At 33.5% G+C, this 21,235-nt stretch overlaps 1 protein-coding gene across 1 annotated transcript; it reads left to right on the top strand.

Annotated features, from left to right (window-relative positions):
• Positions 1 to 15,936: 15,936 nt before the first annotated feature.
• On the top strand, positions 15,937 to 19,294 carry LOC146955203 (uncharacterized). The gene is made up of 7 exons (XM_085720603.1): positions 15,937 to 16,559; positions 17,447 to 17,618; positions 17,712 to 17,788; positions 18,040 to 18,079; positions 18,662 to 18,716; positions 18,825 to 18,894; positions 19,029 to 19,294. The coding sequence occupies exons 1-7, from the start codon at positions 16,128 to 16,130 to the stop codon at positions 19,143 to 19,145; spliced, it is 963 nt and encodes a 320-aa protein (XP_085576729.1). The 5' UTR covers positions 15,937 to 16,127; the 3' UTR covers positions 19,146 to 19,294.
• Positions 19,295 to 21,235: the final 1,941 nt, after the last annotated feature.

Below are 21,235 nucleotides of genomic sequence, written 5' to 3'. Positions count from 1 at the left end.
CTCTGATTGTATATCAAGTGTTCAACCTTAAACAATTTTCTGTGTAATTTTGTTTAGTTAGAAGTCTCTTGCAGTTGTGCTTGAGCAGGAAAGTCTCTTGATTGTGTTCTTGAGCAAAGGAAGTCTCTTGCTTGTGTGCTTGAGCAAAGGAAGTCTCTTGCTTGTGTGCTTGAGCAATTGTAATCAGATATTACTCTTAGTGAAATCTCCTTGGAAGTGCAAGGGGGACTGGACTACTTCCGGATTGTGGAAGGAACCAGTATAATTGCTTTGTGTCGTTCTTCTTCTCTCTCTCTCTCTCTGTGTTATTCCGCTGCATTTAGATTCTGATTACCACTTCAGAAGCTGTCTCACTTAGCTTCTGATCAAGTGTGTTCAGTTTTAGGAGAATTGAAGAATTTTTCAAAACATAATTCAATCCCCCTTCTTGTGTTTTTCTCACCTTCATGAACCTACAATACCTCACTTGTCTGTTTTTGGAGTGTGCGTGTTTCGTTGTTAGGCTATATGAAACAAAAGCAATCATATTAAAAAATTAACAACTACTCCCTCCGTTTCAAATATAAGCACCCTTAAAAAATCGTTCTTAAACAAGTTTCATTTTTTTTTTATTATTTTTCAAATATAGTTCTAGTTAGTTAATATTATTAATCTGTTATAGACTTTTAGTATATGAAAAGTCAATATTAAATATGTCTATACGATCAAAAGATCATTTAATAATAATTACACACGTAATGTAGAAAGACGATATTTCCTATGCTACACAAGAAAGATATTTCCTAAGTTAAATAGTTTGAATTATTAAAATGATACATGCTAGATAACTTGCCTTCAGATGTTAGAAAACCTGAATTATTAAAATGATAAATAGATGATTCTTCCTATGCTATAGACATTTCTCAGATCATCTTTAGACATGAGTAAATGATTTGTGATTTATACGGCTTATGATTTGCCTGTTTCGCAACTGAACTTCTCTCGTCAGCAAGAGAAAATGTCTCCAACAATGTCAACAACTTCTGGAAACCCTGCTACTAATGGTTCATCAGTTTCAAGTAATACAAGAATAACATGGACTCCTGATTTTGATGAGAAGTTTGTTGAGTGTGTGAATCGTCTTGGTGGTGCCGAGAGTAAGTAAATGCATCCGTTTACTTTCGGTGTTTTCTGTTTCTATTTTTACTGATGAAATAAACATTAGGGAGTAAATGCGTCCATTTACTTTCGGTGTTAACTGTTTCTGAAAAATTTGCAAACATTGTTTGCAATGTTTCCAATATAAAAGAAAATTTATAACTAAATGTCATTTTAGTAGCTCATGCACGAAGTAAAAACTGAAAATGATGTTAGAAAGTAAATGGCCACAGCCCACAAAAAAAAAAATGTAAATATTAATATATGATTGTCTTGGCTGCTTGATTGTAGAGGCGTTACCAAAAGCTATATTAATGCTGATGGAATCAGATGGATTGACAATCTTCCAAGTTAAAAGTCATTTGAAGAAATATAGAATTGCGAAATACATGGCTGAACCAGCTCAGGGTAATTTTGTTAGCATAGTTACAGTTAGGGATGGGAATAGGCCAGGCCAGGCCAGGCTTTGATAGGCCTGAGCCTGGCCTACGAAAAAATTTACAGGCCTAAGCCTGGCCTATGGCCTATCATAGGCCGTTTTTCTTGGCCTGGCCTGGCCTATTTAAAAGCCTGGACTGGCCTGAAAGCCTGCTTACAGGCCTACTTTATATTAAGGCCATCAAATAGTTCATTTAGCCTACTAAATAAGCTAAACAAGCCTTAAAGCCTACTTAAAAGCCTATTTAACTACAAGTAAATTTTAACTAGATTAAAGCCTACTTAAAAGTCTATAACAACAAAGCCTATTATGGGACTACTAGATAGAGAAAAAGATATTTATATTTTTAATATATGCAATTATTTTAATATAAAAAAAACATTTTTTAATAAATAGTATTAATAGGCCAGCCTATTAGGCTTAACAGGCTTTTCTGGAAGCCTAAGCCTGGCCTATTTAACTAAACAGGCTTTTTAAAAAGCCTAAGCCTAGGCCTATCTACTAAACAGGCCAGGCCAGGCCAGGCCAAAACAGGCCAGGCCGTAGGCCCCTGTAGGCCGGCCTGGCCTATTCCCAAGACCGAATAGTCCGGGGGGCTAATCTCCCGGTCCACTAGCAGGGGGGAAACTTATAGCTAGAGCTTTGGATTAGCCCACTGAAATTGGCATAGGGAGGGATTGAACCTGAAACCTTAAGAAGAGCACGCTCCAAGGTTCTAAGTTTTCACCGTTAGGAGCACACTCCAATGGAAATTATGAACTTTCACATTATCGACTTTACTTCCTTTAGTGGGTCTAAAGTCTAACAAACTGTTATCATGTTTCAGGGGAATCTGAGAAAAGAACAAATGTAGAGAATGTGCATCTTGATGTATTATGAGAGAAAGAATGAACAAGGAAAATTCTCATTATTGTGGAATGAATACAAGATACACCTATATATAGTTGCTAGGAGGTTCACAATATTACAATAGGCTGTATCATAGAGTAACAATGCTCTTCTAACTAACTGAAACTAAGTGAAAACTAGCTAGGGCATAGTAACTTGCTGCGCAAGTTATCTATCCAAACACTCCTTATTGTCATGTTTGCCTTCATTATGTGTTAGCCCCCCACAAGTTGAAGGATGGTAAATGTCAACCATGTTCAACTTGGATAATAAGATGCTGAAAGGCTGAGGAAGAAGAGCTTTGGTGAAGAAGTCAGCTATCTGTGCTTTGGAAGAAATAGGAAGCAGCTTCATTACACCAGCCTGGAGTTTGTCACGCACAAGATGGCAATCAATCTCCAAATGTTTAGTGCGTTCATGGAAGACAGGGTTAGCTGCAATATGTAGAGCGCTTTGATTGTCACAATACAAGACAGGCAACTTAATAGTTTGAAGCTTTAAATCCTGAAGCAGATAAAGAAGCCATTGAAGCTCACAAGTAGCAGCTGCAAGTGCCCTATATTCAGCTTCTGAGGAGGACCTGGAAACAGTTAGTTGTTTCTTGGTGCGCCAAGAGATCAAGGATTTGCCCAGAAAAAAACATTGCCCAGAAATGGATCTTCTGGAGTCCAAACAACCAGCCCAATCAGCATCAGAAAATCCAAACAATTGGAGAGTGGAAGTTCTAGGGAAAAATAAGCCTTTGCCTGGAGAAGATTTGAGATACTTGAGGACTCTCATGGCAGCAGTATGATGAATCTGAGTAGGCTTTGTAAGGAACTGACTTAATTGTTGTGTAACAAATGTAATATCAGGCCTGGTTGTGTTAAGATATAACAATCTTCCAATCAATCTTCTATAAGCAGAAATGTCAGTGTAAGCTGGGCTAGAGTCATTGTATAGCTTGATGGAAGGATCAGAGGGAGTTGAAACAGGTTTTGAATGAGTGAGACCTGAATCAGAGAGGAGATCCAAGCAATACTTCCTTTGACATAAAGAGATACCCTCTTTAGAATGAGCAACCTCCAAGCCCAAGAAATACTTAAGTTGACCCAAATCCTTGTTCTTGAAAGAGGCATGAAGGATGGATTTAATGATACTGAACTCAGATAAAGAGTTGCCTGCTAAAATTATATCATCTACATAAACCAAAAGTATAGTGAATGTAGTAGCAGTTGATTTGGTGAAGAGAGAATGATCTGAGTTGGCATGTTTGTATCCTTGATCCAACAATAAAGATGTCAGCTTCTCATACCATTTCCTTGAAGCCTGTTTCAATCCATAGAGAGATTTAACCAATTTGCAAACCTGATTGGGTTTAGAGACTGTGATGCCTGGTGGTAATTGCATGTACACATCTTCTTGCAATTCACCATGAAGAAAGGCATTATTCACATCTAACTGATGAATGAACCAGTTATGTATGGAGGCCAAAGCAATGACAAGCCTGACAGTTGTCATCTTGGCAACAGGTGAATATGTATCAAAATAGTCCAAACCCTCTATCTGGTTAAATCCCTTAGCAACCAAACGTGCTTTGAATCTTTCTATGGAGCCATCTGCATGATGTTTGATCTTGTAGACCCATCTGCAGCCAATAGGTTTGATATTGGGAGGCAGGTCAACAATCTGCCAAGTTCCAGTTTGAGCAAGAGCAGTAAGTTCAGTCTCCATGGCCTTTTTCCAACACTCAAATTTACTTGCTTGAGCATATGATTTAGGCTCAGTGTGTGTTTGAAGTGACAAAACAAAATTGAAATGTTGGTTAGACAATTTATTATAAGAAAGAAAATCAGTAATAGGGTAAGTAGAAATATTATTGCAGGAAGGAGAAGATGATTGATTTGAGAGATGGCATACAAAATCCTTGAGGTGTGATGGGTGGATTTCTAGTTCTAGAGGATCTGATAAGGGGAGGTATTTCAGGAGGTGGAGAAGGAGGAGATAGAGACTGAGAGGGAAGGTTATCAAAAGTGGAAGGATGAATAACAGGTGAACTGTCAGGTGCAGTATCTAAAACAAGAGAGGATTTTGAGGGAAAATACTCCCAATGAGTAACATTAGGATTGATGTAAGGTAAAATGTGATCATGAAATGTGACATGTCTAGAAATGAAGATTTCTCTTAAGTTCAAGTCATAAAGAACAAAGCCCTTAAAACCTGACTTGTAACCCAAGAAAATACATTTTCTCGCTCTTGAATCAAGTTTAGTTCTATGAACTTGAAGGGTGGATGCATAACATAGAGAGCCAAAGACTTTAAAGGAGTTAATATCAGGTAATGAATCATACAAGACCTGATAAGGGGAATGATTTTGAAGCAAAGGAGTGGATATTCTATTGATCAGAAAGGTAGCATGCAAAACTGCATATGACCAAAAATGTTTAGGGAGTTTGGATTGGAATAGTTAGCAACATTCAAAATGTGTTGATGTTTTCTCTCAACCCTACCATTTTGTTGGGGGGTTTCAACACAAGATCTTTGATGTTCAATCCCTTTAAAAGCATAAAATTCAGGAATGAGAAATTCAGGGCCATTGTCTGATCTAATGGTCTTAGGAGTGATATGATGTTGTGTTTCAATATAGTGAATAAAATTTTTGACATGTTGGGAAACTTCAGATTTTGATTTAAGTAAAATAACCCAAACAAATCTGCTAAAATCATCTACAATAGTCAAGAAATATCTGTGGTTATGAACTGAAGCAATGGCAAGAGGACCCCAAATATCTAAATGAAGCAATTCAAACTTTGAAGAAGCATGAGATTTACTAAGAACAAAAGACAGCTTTTTATGCCTAGCAAAGTGGCAAATATCACATGTAGCTTTATTATCACAAGTAATTGATGGATACAAATGATTCATATGAGACATTCTCTGATGAGAGAGATGTCCAAGTCTAAAATGCCATATGGCTGAAGAAGGTATTACATTGAAAGATGATTTATTGGAATCAGAAAAATTACAAAGGGTGGGGGAAATTTTATTAGAAAGAGAAGGTTGGCTAGAAGGAGAAGCATGCACCACCAGTTTGTATAAGCCATTTGTCTTCTCACCCAAACCAATCATCTTCTTGGAATTCAGTTCCTGAATAGTGCAACTATTAGATGCAAAATTTACAATACAGGAAAGAGATTCACACAATTTGGAAACTGAAATGAGATTGAGTTTGAAAGAAGGACAATATAAAACATGGGTTAAGTATAGGTGAGAAGTAAAAGAGACAGTGCCAGCATGATCAACTATAACAGAAGTGCCATTAGGTAAGTTAACATATGTAGGTTTAATTTTATAAAATGAAGAAAATGAAGATAAAGCTGAACATATATGATCATTAGCTCCAGAATCTAAAAGCCAAAAATCACAATTTGTTTGAATAGAACAAGAGATGACACTAAAACTACGTGTCTGAGAAGCATAACCAGATGAATGATCTGGGAATGAAGAGGTGTTGATGTGATTTGAGACAGGTCCTGAAGAGGAAGAAGCTGAAGAAAGTAAATTTGCTTGTTGCAATAAGGCCACGAGGTGATCATACTTCTCTTGTGTCAAACTGAAACCAGAACCAGATGTTGCCATATCAGAAGTTGAGGAAGATTTACTTGCATCAGAAGCTTCAATAGTAGTGGCATTAGTTGAATTATGGGACTTAGTAGAGTTGGGATGCCCATGTTTCAAGTAACAAAATTCAACAGTGTGATTGTATCTATTGCAAAAGGTGCAATATCTACCACTTGATTTGTTGTTAGAAGCATTAACAGGTCCTTTACCCTTGTTACCAGCAAATTTCTTTGAATCATAAGCATTAACAGACACACTAGATTCATCAAGAGAAATAGGTGTGGGAAGTAAAGAGTTTTGACTTTCTTCCTGAACCACAAGTGAATACACTTTGTTTATTGGAGGTAAAGGATCCATGAGAAGAATTTGAGTCTTAACCACAGAAAATGACTCATTCAATCCAGTCAATTGCATGATCTGGTCCTCAACTCTATATTTCTTTGCCAAACGAATTGCATCATTTCTACATGTATGAACACAGTTGCATGTATGAATAGGACGATGGGAGTTCAATTCATCCCAAAGAGTACGAAGCTCAAGAAAATACTCTAACACAGACTTGGTACCTTGCTTAAGATTGTTGATTTGAGAGCGCAAATTAGAGATATGAACACGATCAACTTTAGCAAAACGCTCTTTCAAATCTTCCCAAGCTGAGATAGCAGTATCATGAAACACAATGGTTTGAGCAATGGATTCAGAAACAGAATTCAAAATCCAAGAATGAAGAAGATAATTGCAACGTTCCCAAGCATTTCGATTAAGATCATCAAAATCGGGAATTGGTATAGATCCATCAATAAACACAAGCTTGTTCTTTGTGCCAAGAGCGCGTTTCATAGAACGGCTCCAAGCAAGGTAGTTGGATCCATCCAATTTGGGAGAAACAGTGAGAGATGTAGGACTCTCGCTAGGATGAACGTAAAATGGAGAATCAGTATCTGGAGAATTGTTGCGTGGTGCCATGGAAAAACAGAGAAGAAAAGCAAGAGAAGAAGAAAGAAGAAACTGCGAAAGAAAGACGCAGAAAACAGAGTAACAAGAAGCTTCAGAATGAAGCAAGAAAACGAATGAGAAGCTTCAATATGAAGCAAGAAAGAAAGAAGGAAGAAGAAGAAGCTTCAAGATGAAGCTTTAATGGCGGAAGCGATGTAACTGAATCGTAACTAACTTTTCCAACCAATTGGGAAAAGTCACTGATACCATATTATGAGAGAAAGAATGAACAAGGAAAATTCTCATTATTGTGGAATGAATACAAGATACACCTATATATAGTTGCTAGGAGGTGCACAATATTACAATAGGCTGTATCATAGAGTAACAATGCTCTTCTAACTAACTGAAACTAAGTGAAAACTAGCTAGGGCATAGTAACTTGCTGCGCAAGTTATCTATCCAAACACTCCTTATTGTCATGTTTGCCTTCATTATGTGTTATGATGTCAAATCGTAATGCTACTTCTTTTTCCTGAGCCGTTTACATGTTCTATAATTTCAGTACTTCATTTCTCAGTTACTTTCATATTTGAATCAGTTGCATTTTACTGTATAATCAACTATATTTCTTGTTCTTAATTTTCAATTACTTGCAAATTAGAGAGCTACTACATGTTTCCAAGCTTCTTCATGAACAGCTAGAGGTATATCCTTCAATTCCTTATATACATCACTTTGCGACTCTGCATAATTTACAGTGCATACTCAAGAACAAGTTTTTGAATCGTTGTGGCTGCGCCATGAACCTCAATTTTGAACAAGGTTTTTATATGAGTGTGCTACTACTTTTGCATTCCTTGAAAACCAAATTATAATTGGTTAATTTACAATTTGTAATGTTCCACACTCAGAGCTTTTGTTTCGGCTCATTGCAGGGTTAATTTTTTCTTGCCCCCTCTGCATTAAAGGATAGATGAATCCATATTACTTGGTCTTGAGATAATTTCTCAATTGATCGTGCGAAGTTGAATCTTCATGTGTAAACGTTAAGCATAATTATAATTATTTTTTAAGTTTCGTCAATGTAATTTCAAACATAACGATATTTGAACATTTCATATTGGAGTAGCACTTTGGTGCCATAGCTTTGGTGTCATTGGTGCCATAGCTAGCATCTCCACCACACACACACACATCACACACACATCCCCACACATCAACGGCCAGGATTGCACCAATGGCACCAATGGCACCCAAGCAATGTCATGGAAGTATTTTCCTTCATATTGGAACTAACTCATTTTTTTTTAGAGTCGTAGTTTAAGTTATCAATAGTTGCATTGCATTTTAGAGAGTCGCAGTTAAAATAACGGTTGTTATAATACCTACATTAGGTTGAGTCTAGTATAAATTAGGTCATTTAGTCATAGGAGTCAGTTCATTTATTTCTGCATTTAGAATTAGGATTAACATTTAGTATTAATAGTCATAGAGTCATAATCAATGTTATGTCTTATTAGTAGTAATAATAGGTTATAATAAATTAGTTTAGATCGAGTCTGCATTGCATCTAGGTGTTAATACAATGAAATTCATGAATCCAATTATAATTAGGGTCCTACTAACTGGTGCCCCCGGGGCACTCGTTAAGCATACCATAAAAGAGAATTATTACCATAAAAGGAAACCGCTTTTGACTTTATTATAAATTAATTACACAATTTCAATGCATTAACTACTATATAATTTCCTTTTTCATATCCTTAACCAGTGCCTCGGGGGCACCGGTTAGCATTTCCCTTATAATTATAAATGCATTTCAAAACTCGTAGATAATAGGTCACATCCCCCATTTTAAAGTTGAAGTCTTGCCAAAGTAAAGGATTGTTCTATCATATTCGTGAAAGTCTGGACATTGCAGGGAAACCAATTAAAGACTTTTTAAAGAAGGAGATTAGCAATCATGAGAACTAAGCAAACTGGAAGGAAAAGAACGAGGGGAAGACCAACTAGAGGAGTGAAGAAAGAACCACAAAAGGAGATAATAGCACAAGTGAGTTTCGCGGATGAAGTGTCGACAAGAACTCAAGACAACAAGACCTTTAAAAGAAGAGAGGATGTCATGATCAAGTCGCACAAACTTTTCTATCGACCAACTCAAGCTAACAAAGGATGGTATGGCCCTTTTACCATAGTCTGCATCTACAAGAACGATCGAGTTGAGGTCTAGGATCACACTAGGTGGTATGCAAAAGTCTCAACAAAGGAAATTATACACTTGCGGGGTTATATAGAAGGATTAAGTACCAGATATGAGGAACCTGATCCAAATGGATTCAAGTGCATTTAGATAGACATATCCGTTAAGCACGAGATGTAAAACACGATTTGAATAGGAGGAAACCTATTTCGTCAAGTTAATGACTCCAAAGAAGCGTTGAATAGGAGGCAACCTATTGATCGTCGGGACTAAGACGTTAAACAAGGGCTTAATGGGAGGCAACCAGGGGCAGACCGAGCTACACTTGACGGTGTGCACCTGCACACCCTAGATCTTTGCTATTTGCACCAAAAAACCTTGTTTTATTGCTATTTGCACACCATGAGATTTTAGTTTTGCACCTCATCAAAGACCATGTCAGACTAGCGCAACTAATATTTACTGGCATGTTTATTGCAATTAATTTTCCCATGACTGGCGTGTTTAATGCTGTTAATTTTTCCTTAACATGACTTTTAATGCTGGCATTTACCGTAATTGGTAGACTTTTAGTTTCCCATAAATGTCTTAAGGCTAATACTCATACACTCCACTAAATCAAAGGCTTTAGCGTAGTTGCAAATAAATAATAATGACTAAATCAAAGGATTTTGACTCATAATGTACCATAAACTACTACCACAAAAAAAAAATTCCACTATCTAATTTTTGTTTTTTTGTTTTGGGTCCTGCTAACCGGTGCCCCCGGGGCACTGGTTAAGCATACCATAAAAGAGAATTATTATCATAAAAAGAAACTGTTTTGAGTTTACTATAACTTAATTACACAATTTCAATGCTAACCGGTGCCTCCGGGGGCACCGGTTAGCATTTCCCTAATTATTATTACTACTCGCTTACGTGTTTTTTTTGTCATACTTGAAAGAAGTTTATTATTTCTTTGCCATTTCAAGACATGATTGAATAAAAGCATGTTAATGGCTTATAGCTTGTAACGATAATAAAACATGCTTGGTTCTTGATTGAACCCTTGTGGACATATTTTTGAAAAACTAATTTTTTTTAATATTAAAGCATATATGAAAGATTTCTCAAAGAAAAAAAATGATTTTAGTCCCAAAGAAAGTAAAATTGTTTATTATTAGTACATCTTTGAAGGATTACTTAAAGGATGATTTTTCATAGATCATTGGTTATGAACATTTGTGATATAGATCTTGAAGAACTAAAATAAACATATCGCTGGAAGCATCCCTGAAGGACTACTTAAGGAATGAATTATCTCAATCATTGTTTATAAAGATTTGTGGCATAGTTCTTGAAGAACTAATACCATAATATCAAACACCCTTGTGGACCGTAAAAAAAAAAAAATTCTTAGTCACCGTTTATGTAAATTTGATGTTGAGTTATTGAAGAACTACACATTTAAATCATAACAGAACATAAATTTATAAGATCTATTTGATCATATAAAAAAAAGGAGGAAAATGTGAGACAATACATGTTTTTATACCACTCGAATATGCTCCTGAAGTAGCAAAATGAGTGAATATCATCAACAATATTTTTGAAAAATTACTCGCATTTGTAATTGAATAATGAGTGGTTTTTGATCAAAATGGTGAAAGGTTACATTGAACGTCTTTCCCAGAAGTGAATGGTTCATACTATTTGTTTTATATAACTAATATCATGGTTATGGTAATTGATTTAGTAGAGATTATTATTGATATGATACATGTCAAGGTCGTATGATTCCTTTAGTACGAACTTAGATAAGTTGAGAAATTACTACTTGATTAAAGATTTTCTTGATATGATCGTATTTCTATTATATGGATTGAAATTTGCAAGATTGTTTCCTTATTGATCAAAGTTTGGTTATGATTTTTCTTCTATATGGCTTGGATTACAAGGTAAGCACAAATTCTTCTCTACATAATTCTTGAAAATACCTTCTATGAATTATCGTTCTCTTATCTACTTCTAAATCCTTCAAGATTATTATCTCATAAACAATACATGTTAGATATGTATATTTTCTTATGAAATACATTTATTTGATCTTGATCTCATATGTAATTTACATTGTGGAGATATCAAACTTGAAAAAAGATATTTTATTAACAATTTGTGTTGCCTAAATATTACCTTGAAAGAAAAGCTTTATGATTTATAAACTTTTACTTATTCGAGAAATTTCGTGTTTAGTTTATTTTATAATTGATAAAATGATGGTTATACAAAAGATAAATCATGGTTTTAAGAATATTCCTTATATAATTTTATTTGGGTAGAATTTTGTTGTTGTTTATTATTATTGTTTCAAATTGATAAAATTAAATGAAGCGAATATTATTGTAAACCAGAAGTTTACAAATCATCTTTCAAATGGTAATTCTTAAAAATATATAACAATTAAAGAAGGATTGCTCAAAATTGTTTTTCTTGATTATTTGTGATATAATTCCCGAAGAACTATAAGATTACTCGAAGCTCCTGAAGAGCTAATGTATTGTTACATAAAGTAACAAAGTTACACGTTGAGATTGCATTCTAATATGATTTTATTGAGTTACAAAATATCCATCCAAATGGATATCATATTGAAAAATATATGTTAAATATCTCTATTACGAGATATACTCTGGTGAAAATAAGCGTAATGGAAAAGTGATGTTGTCTATGATTTGTAATACGCTTATATTAGTGCAATGGAAACACATATTATGTAAACCAGAAGTTTACATACTATATTAAGTTTGTCGTTGGCAAGACCGGTTGGGTTATCCCAGATCTATTATGATGCAAAATAGATAAATTTTAATGGATTTGTATTGAAGATCCAGTAGATTCTTCAATCAAATAACTTTTGTGTCTTAATATTTTTCAAGGAAGTAGAAAATTTGAGAATTTGAGCCTCTCAAAATTGGCGATATTTGTGAATCGATATATCGAAAGTGTGGATAAACTAAATGACATGTATGACTATTGTCAATTCACAACCAGAAGTTTGTGAGATTATTTTGTCAACAAATTTGATAAAGAGTTTATTTTCTGAACTTTTCAGAAAGAAATATGATAAGTATCATTTGTCAATTGAAATTGATATTGAACAATTGCTAGCATATGCTCATGAAAAAAATGGACTTGAAGATCCATTCTTTAGACGTCTAAAGTTAAGTGTATGATTGATACTTATAAAACCACACCTTATAAACTCTATTTTGGGAATCAAAAATCTTTGATGTTGATATATTTATTTGCATCAAGCCAACACATTACTATTTGTAAGTCCTTCCCTTAATTTATCATTGGTTTTTGGTTAACAACATAATATTTCCCATCTTAGTAATTTTCTTGGATGTGTTGTGTATATCACAATTGCTCCAATATAGCACTAGGATAAATCTTGAAAGAATATTGGGGAAACATATTTGATATGAATCTCCATGTACTATAAATTATATTAAGTACACTTGTTTACAACCCAGTAGGTTGATTACCGATTGATGGATTGGTTTTCCCAATATTAGAGGGAGATGATAAGCAGCTAAAAATTGTGAACCTGAAGTTCAAATAAATTATTTGAAAGGAAATATTATTGTCTCATCATGATCCTCAAGATATAATTCATTTGCAAAGTTAAACAAATTGAATATCAGCTGCTAATGCTCCAAACGAAATAGATATCCCTGTAGGATATTCTAATATTGCAAACGAGTCTCATTCATGCCTGAAGCACGACATATCAATCGGTTTCAAATATAAAAAGCCTCGAATAAGAACAGGAGCCTAAATGAAAGATAACCTAAACGAGAATATAGAAACTCTAAAAGAGTTTTATGACATAATTGATTTTTCAGTTCCAGAAGAACTAATTAGGTACCTGAAACTTATGAAATATTGATGAATTATGTCATGAATGAAAGATCTCAATGGAATGAGATGGAACCGAAATGAAGTCAACGTTAACGTATTTTTGCATATTATATAGAGCTATATGTGATAAGTAATGAAGAGGATCATGAACTAAAGCATATAAAAGATTCTAGATAAAGAAAATATCTACAAATGGAAAGAGACAATTCCAGTGAAATCAAACTCGCTTCATAAAGCATAATTTTTTTGGGAGTTGTAGTCCACACACTTGAAGATGTGAATTTAGTTAGATATATATGATTTTTCGCGCGAAAGAGAATTATATTGATAATATTCATATATATAGAGTTTGAGATATTCACCGGAAGTGAATGGTAAATGCCTATATTTTATTTTTAAAAGACATATTCACCCAAAGAGAATTCAAGAACTTTTTCTTGTTTGATTAAGTTTAGTAACACATGAAAGACTCAAACTATATGAAAGATGTGCTATAATTTATTTGTATGGCTCACTTGATAGTGATGATTATATGAAACTCCCCGAAGGATTTCATTTGCTTGAGACGCACTATCAAAATTATTGAAGTGATGACATCATTTGTCCATTTCAAAGATTTGAAAATGAAATTGTTATAACCAATTTTATGATAATGGTATAAATATTAGAACTCCTGAAGAGATTCTAAATTTTGTTATATAAAGGTTGATATGGACAAATCTCATCCATTGTCTACTCCAATGGTTTTTAGATCCCTAGATGTGAAGAAAGATCCCTTCAGACCTCAAGAAGAAGGGCGAAGAACTACTTGGTCCTGAAGTACCATATCTCAGTGCAATAGGAGCATTGATGTATCTTGCTAACTATACACGTCCTGATATATCATTTATGTCAATTTATTATCAAGATATAGTTCTTCACCTAAACGAAGACATTGGAACGGAGTCAAACATGTACTTCGGTTATTTGTCAGATCCTCATCATGGTATATCATAAACAAATTACTTGTCTAGAAGTGGAGATACAACAATTTCATGGAGATCTGTAAAGCAGACCATAGCAGCAACATCGATAATCATGCAAAACTTTTAGCACTTCACGAGGCAAGTAGAGAATGTGTTTGGTTAAGGTCATTGATTCAACATATACAAAATAATTGTGGTTTATCTTCTGGAAGTATGGATGCAACAATCATTTATGAAGATAATACAACATGTATTGCTCAGTTGAAAGAAGGATACATTAAAGGACACCGAGAAAAACATATTTCTCCCAAGCTCTTTTTCACTCATGATCTTCAGAAGAATGATGATATCAACATTCAACAAATTCGTTCGTATGATAATCTTGCAGATGTTTTTACAAAGTCACTCCCAAGTAAAGTTTTTAAGAAACTTGTACTAAGAATTAGTCTTCCGCGTCTAAGAGATATTTGTCTTCATGAGGGGGAGAAATAAACGTGTTCTGCACTCTTTTTTCCTTCACCAAGGTTTTATCCCACTGGGTTTTCCTGGTAAGGTTTTTAACGAGACAGTTCAAACACAAAAGGATATTGTACTCTTTTTCCTTCACTAGAATTTTTTTCCCATTGGGTTTTATTTTAGTAAGGTTTTAATGAGGCATATCCACGATGAACATCCAAGGGGGAGTGTTATAAATATTAATAGTGGATGTCCAAATAGCAAATGGGTTAATGAGCTATACTGCTAGATTATTGGGCTTAGTCCATAAGCTATTCTATTTTCCTATAAATGGAGCTCATTTGTAACATTTTTATGTACATCAGAGAATAATAATACTTCTCTCTATTCTCTCTTTCTCTCCTTCTCTCTATTATTGTTTCTATTTACTTAGTTTTATAACAATCTCTAGATTCTTTTAACCCAAAATCTATTTTTTTCAAAGCTGAAACAAACGCACCTCAATTTAATAGTTTTGGATGTTCTTTATGGGCCACCTATCCACCATATAAATTGTCCCAGCTATGATAGTTTCTTGCACATTTTTAAATCATATGGTAGGAAAAAAAATGTTCAAAACATTTATGCAAACGCTAGTGGAACGATAAAATAATTTTCGAAGGAGTGTTAGTTTGTTATAGGAAGTAATTTAAATGTTGGTGTAAAAGTTATAGGAATTAGTTAGTCTATGACAATTATTGCGTATCATAAAATCTGTATTCCTCTTTAATCTAATCGTCCAAAGAATTTTTTCCATAATGAAAAACTCTTACCTTTCCCACTCTAAATGCCACCCATTACTTTACCATGTTGATTTTTGTTGTTGTTGATTGAACTACAATGGCATGATGTTTGTTTCAACATGTCTTATTCAGTTATATTCTGTCTGGCTGCACTCATAGATCGACAAAGTCAAAATGAAACAAAATGTCGACATTTTGTTGTCATTGTCACGCTGCTTCCTTATACCCATGTCGTCATTATTTAGCTATTACTTTTTGCCTAAGATTTGTATGCTTGTAAAGTGCATTTCAAAAGCTAAAGACATGTCCTTCCATTGCTTTTTTCTTCTTTTCATGTGACTAGATTACAATACAATCCACAGTATATATGTTTCATTGGTCAGAAACTATATAGATAGTGTGTGTTTTCTTTCACGAACATTTGAAGATTAACATCGTACAACTCAAGAAACTGGTCCTACCACATGTCAAATCTAGAATACTAATGTCGACTGTCTGATCTAAATTAATAATGGCTGTGATTATTTAATACCAATTTAGTTAATGTATAATATAAATTTTCTGATCTCAAATCAATAAACGAGATAGATTATTGCGAATAACGTTGTCCTTTTATAATTGCAGGAAATTCAGCTCCCAAGCCCTAAATTAGTAAAGAAATAAAATAATTAAGTACACTTTTTTCATGTTGATAATTTTGTTGGGTAGCTTCTTCTATATTAGGCTTTGGCATGTATAGAGGAACAAAAGAAGTGAAGTAACCCCTTTCACACAAGATAAGAGTGATATATCAAATATTATTCCAAATTTCTAAAATGTACATAAATCATTGGGATTATGAACATCAAAGCTATGACCCTTGTAGCATAGTTAGTCCTCTAGAGGACATATCAACAATAATTCATGGATCAAATTCAAATGACACCTATATGAATTTTCAAGCTCAACAACACCATGAGTTTGACATACCTATTTGGAGCAATGAATTTTCCATGCCAACAACAACTGATTCACCTTTTATGTATTGTCAAGGCTGTAAAGATAACTACTCAGAAAATATCACCAAACAAGATCAACCAACAACCTGCTTCAAATTGGGTTCTGAATCTTTAATGTCTAGCAGTGAAGATAGTATTTCTTCTTGTGAAAAGTGTAGTGAGCTTCCCTCTTGTTCTGATAAGAGGGTGCTGGAGAATGATTTTTCCCCAGATCATAGGTCCCATGAAATTTCCTTTCAGAAAACTCAGGTGATTATTTTTTTTTTAACTACCTTTCTTATTACTCTTCAAATTTTTGTTGGATCAAACCATTGTTAATTAGTCAATGGATGAATTTAGGAACACATTTGTCACGGTATAGATGTATCCCAATGCGGAACATGATATAGAATTTCTATTTTTGTTTCCTTAACTTGTGTGTTAGAAGTTAATTAGAACACTTGTTAGAAAGACTAAGTTGTTATATTATATCATAAAAATAAATGGTAGAGCTCTGATGTTAGATATGTCCGCATAATTTGTCGAACCTCTTTAACCAATAATTGTTTCATTATTTTTTGACAAATATCACTTCACTCCTCAACCTCCTTATCGAGTGAAATCAAACTCGAGTTCTTTGTTTGTCGAAGTCACGGTGGGAGTTCCTTAATTTTTATATGACTCTTTAAATTAATTGACTACAGTTTCAATAGGAATTATTGATTACAATGAATTTGGGTCCATTTGTACCCAAAGCAATATGTATACCTAAAAGGGTATCATTTTATTAGTTTTCTTTTAAAATAATTTTTGAGAAATTACTCTTCCCACTGTTGAAATTGCTCTAAAACTATTCCAGCAATCGTTCGGCTTTTCTAGCGGGAGTTAATTGTTGTTGGACATCTTTTAAAGCGGTTCAATTAATTTTAAGTCGGCTTAACCAATCTTAAATATGTATGATGACGGTTCACTGCCGCTGAAAAAATCAAACGATAGTTCTGTTGAAAAAATAGTTTTTGAACAATTTTAAAAGTGAGAAGAGTAGTTTTTGAAGGAATAAAAGGAAATTTTGATCCCAATGATCCATTTAGAAGTTTCTTTGTAACACACATTCATTTTATTTTATTCTAAACTGCCTCATAAATGTCTTATCATAGTGGGAATCATGTACAAAGCAAGACAAACAATCTTCACCTTGTGGCTTTGATTTTGCAACATCTAGCAACTCTGATTTTAAGATAACTGCAAAGGGTAAAAGAAGATTAAGATGGACAAAAGAATTGAATGAGTCATTTATTATGATTGTTAACCAGCTTGGTGGCCCTGAAAGTAAGTTTATATAATTCATTTTATAAGTAACAAAATAGTTTGAAATTGCATGTTACCTAGCTAGTGCTTAATTTAATCATTGATCAATCACAGAGGCAAAACCTAAGGCTATACTACAAATGATGGGTGTGGATGTGTTGACCATTTCTCATGTCAAAAGTCATTTGCAGGTCAGTTTATTTTCATGAGACAATTGTTATATATATGCATGTACCTATTTTGAGGGTAAAGTATAAAGCACAAACACTCCTCGGATTAGACGTGTCCTGGTATCGGACACGTGTCGTATCTAACACGGATACGACACCGACACATATAATTATACTTAATTATGTGATTTTAATAATTTATTAGCGATATGGGCGTGTTACTGCAAACTACTAAGTTGCTTTCTAATATTTCTATTATAATTTTCATGCAGAAATATCGTTCTACATTACACACGCACAAATGTTTGAAAGGTAATTCACTTTAATCTGTGTGGCCTTGTTCATTATTCTACTAACAATAATAGTCCTTTATGAAATGCATTTTAACCAAATTTAGTTTTCAATTTCAATTCTGCGATTTGATTTTCAGTTGAGTTTCAATTATGAATTAAGTTTCTGTTTTTATTTTTGAGTTAAGTCACTATTTACTTCACCACACTGAATTCACTCAGCATAAGAAAATATTGACAAAAAAATTAATTAAAAATAGAGAAGGGAAAATGTGAAAGGAAGGTTTGCAAAGTAGAGAAGGGAAAATTGATATACTGTAGACACCATGAATCTTTTTTTTTTCTTTTTTTTTTAAATATTAGTGGCTAGAAATTCATGAATAAGTAGGGAGTCCAAAGTTTGAACCCCGCGCCTGCATATTAAAATGCATTGTTTTTCTTATTAATAAAATGAATTGTTCTTACCAATTGAACTATACTCGAGAGGACAAACTATATTTACTTATATAAAAAAAAAACAAATTTTACTTATATAAATCATACACTTCTGGTAGTAAGTACTATCACCTTAACCTCCAATATATATTAATTTATCGTGTTTCAGGAATATCTGAGGAAGGGCAGATAACAGATGGGATTAATGAGCTTCAAGTTAAAATGTAACATCATTTAGCTATGTTAACCTTAAAATTATGTGCATTGGCACTACAATGTCGATGCAAAATGTATAAACGTTTTTACCAAATTTCGTACTCCATCCTTTGTAGCCAAATGCAAATAGAAGAATCACGACAACTACAACTTGAGGTTGAGAGGAGCAATAAACGACAATTCGAGGTATATATACTCTAATTATTTACATCAAGAATTCAGGAAACACTGTATGTTTTTAATTATTCTACATTATATTTTATATCAAGAATTAAGGAAATATTATATGTTTTTGATTATTTATTTTGTCTTGTGGTCAGATGCAGCGAAATTTGCAACTGGTGATTGAACAGCAGAAGAAGCAGCTCAAGTTAATGTTAGATCAACAAAAGAAAAGAACCAAACAGGAGAAAATGACCGATTTAAGACGAAAATGAGTATTTATTTTTTTTCTAGAGAAAAATAAAATGACCGGGGCATTAGACGTGACCGTACAACACAAACGAAAATATCAAATGAAAAATCAATCCTCGTAGTCTAGCCCTAAACTTGACTATGTACATAATGATATTAGACTTTTTGTTCAGTAATTCTCTTTCTTTTCCTTTCAAAGAAACATATATTTTTGTTTAAATACGATATATTCATCTCGCAACAGCAAAGACTAATCACTCGAATTTTGTGAGACCGAAATGAAGGACAAACTCTTTAAAAGTTTAACGTTGTTGCATTTCATAACCAGGTATCCTAAATTTTGATTAAACCGGAAGAGACGTGTGTTATCTTATTTAAACATTATTTTTTATAAAACTTATTTAAGTACTACTCTCCGGTAAAGAAAAATAAGCATGCCATTACTTGTAATTCGTTTTTTTTTTTTTTTTTAAATATTTTCCCTCCTAATTGTTTTGATTGAGAAATTGATGAATTTTTCCTCATAATTGTTTTTTTTTGTCAGGTAGCCTAGCGGTTAGAGAAATTCACCTTAAAGGTGAATAAATGGGGGTGTCCGGGGTTTGAACCCCGACCCCTGCATAAAATATGCATTATCCCTTACCAAATGAGTTAAGTTCAAGGAGACTTACCTCCTAATTGTTATTATTCAGTGAAGCAACATTGTTACTTAATTTAAAAAAACACGAGAAACAAAAAATAAAATGTACAAGTGAATTACTTGGGCCACCATAACGGGCTAATAACTAAATGAGTGAATTTTGCCCGTTTTACCCTATACCCCTACATTTGTACCTTCACCCCTACAATTTATCAAAAAATCCAATATTACCCTTTTGTCATTTAATTATTTAGACATTTTTTCACCCTCACTTTCAACATTTCCCTATCATACGAGTTCACCCCCTCATGATTTTCAGAAACATTTTTTAATCAAAGAATCTCTGGTATGTAATTTTATTTTTCGGAAAGCAGTAAAACACAATTTCAGAAATTCCTTAATCATTCTTTCTATTAAATCTTTCATGTTGTCGATCCCCATCTTTCAAATTAGGTCACCGTAATAATTTGGATACGTAATTTATAAGATCATAACCAATAATTTGGATATGTATTTTTAATTTTTAACTAACTGATGTCTATGAGCCTGCAAATTTTATTCTTTTGTTGGGGTCCTTTCTCTTTCTCAGCTAGTATCACCGTATCATCATAACCAATGTTCATACAACAACAGTGTGAATAAGCTATTAAATTGAATAAAAGTAGGTTCCACTAATACTCACCATAACTATTGTTAATAGCAACAATTGAATCCAACGGGATGGTTTAAGTTTTCCGAAAAGACAAATTGAAAATTAAAGAATTGATTTGGAAAACTCATCATTGTTGTCTCATCCGAAATCAAATTTGAAATCAAATCCGACAATCCATATATAGTATGTAGAGGCAAAGACAAATTGAAATGCAAAGAATTGATTCTAGGGAAACTCAGTATCGCATAAGGCAGTTCTAGACCGGAAGATGTTGAACAAGAGGACAAGATTTTAAATGAGAGGACAATATTATGAAGAGGAACAATGAATTTGATGCTTTTTCCTACCCGTAACACTTAGAATGTGTTTTCCGGTAGGGTTTTAATTGTAGGGTGAACCAGCAAAATTTTGAAGGAAAAAAAAATTGGTATTTTAATTTTATATTATGGGTAAAGTAGACAATTCACCTAAAATGTAGGGGTGAGAGTAAAGATGTAGGGTATAGGGTAAAATTTTCGTGAATTTTAAATGAGAATTTTACCTCATACCTCCTCAATTGTACCTCTATACCACAATTTGATGTTAACTCAATTTTCCTCCTAACAAATATTTCCACCATAACACAATTAAATTTTTGGTTTTGACCCTTCCCAAAAATTTCATCAATTGAACATGATGAATCATATGTTAATCCCAGATTTTTCGAAATTCAAATTTCTCATTAAGAGTTTCAGCATTTTCATTTCAATTTTTTTTGATGCATACACAAATTCAACTATGAAGGCCGTGATACCAGAAGATGACTTAGTCTCATTTCTTTT

The sequence above is a fragment of the Medicago sativa genome, chromosome 1 (genome assembly GCF_051527215.1).
Source record: "Medicago sativa cultivar Bolivia chromosome 1, Bolivia_mono, whole genome shotgun sequence".
Taxonomy (NCBI): Eukaryota; Viridiplantae; Streptophyta; class Magnoliopsida; order Fabales; family Fabaceae; genus Medicago; species Medicago sativa.
The sequence above is the reverse complement of the archived record's forward strand: the minus strand, read 5'-3'. Positions and strand labels throughout refer to the sequence as shown.

What these genes read in the sequence shown, in the direction of transcription:
- LOC146955203 (XM_085720603.1), top strand. Translation starts at nt 16,128, where the DNA reads ATGTACATAAATCATTGGGATTATGAACATCAAAGCTATGACCCTTGT. An exon ending in ATGTCAAAAGTCATTTGCAG is followed by an intron (nt 17,789 to 18,039) that starts GTCAGTTTATTT and finishes ATTTTCATGCAG; the next exon opens with AAATATCGTTCTACATTACA. An exon ending in AATGAGCTTCAAGTTAAAAT is followed by an intron (nt 18,717 to 18,824) that starts GTAACATCATTT and finishes CATCCTTTGTAG; the next exon opens with CCAAATGCAAATAGAAGAAT.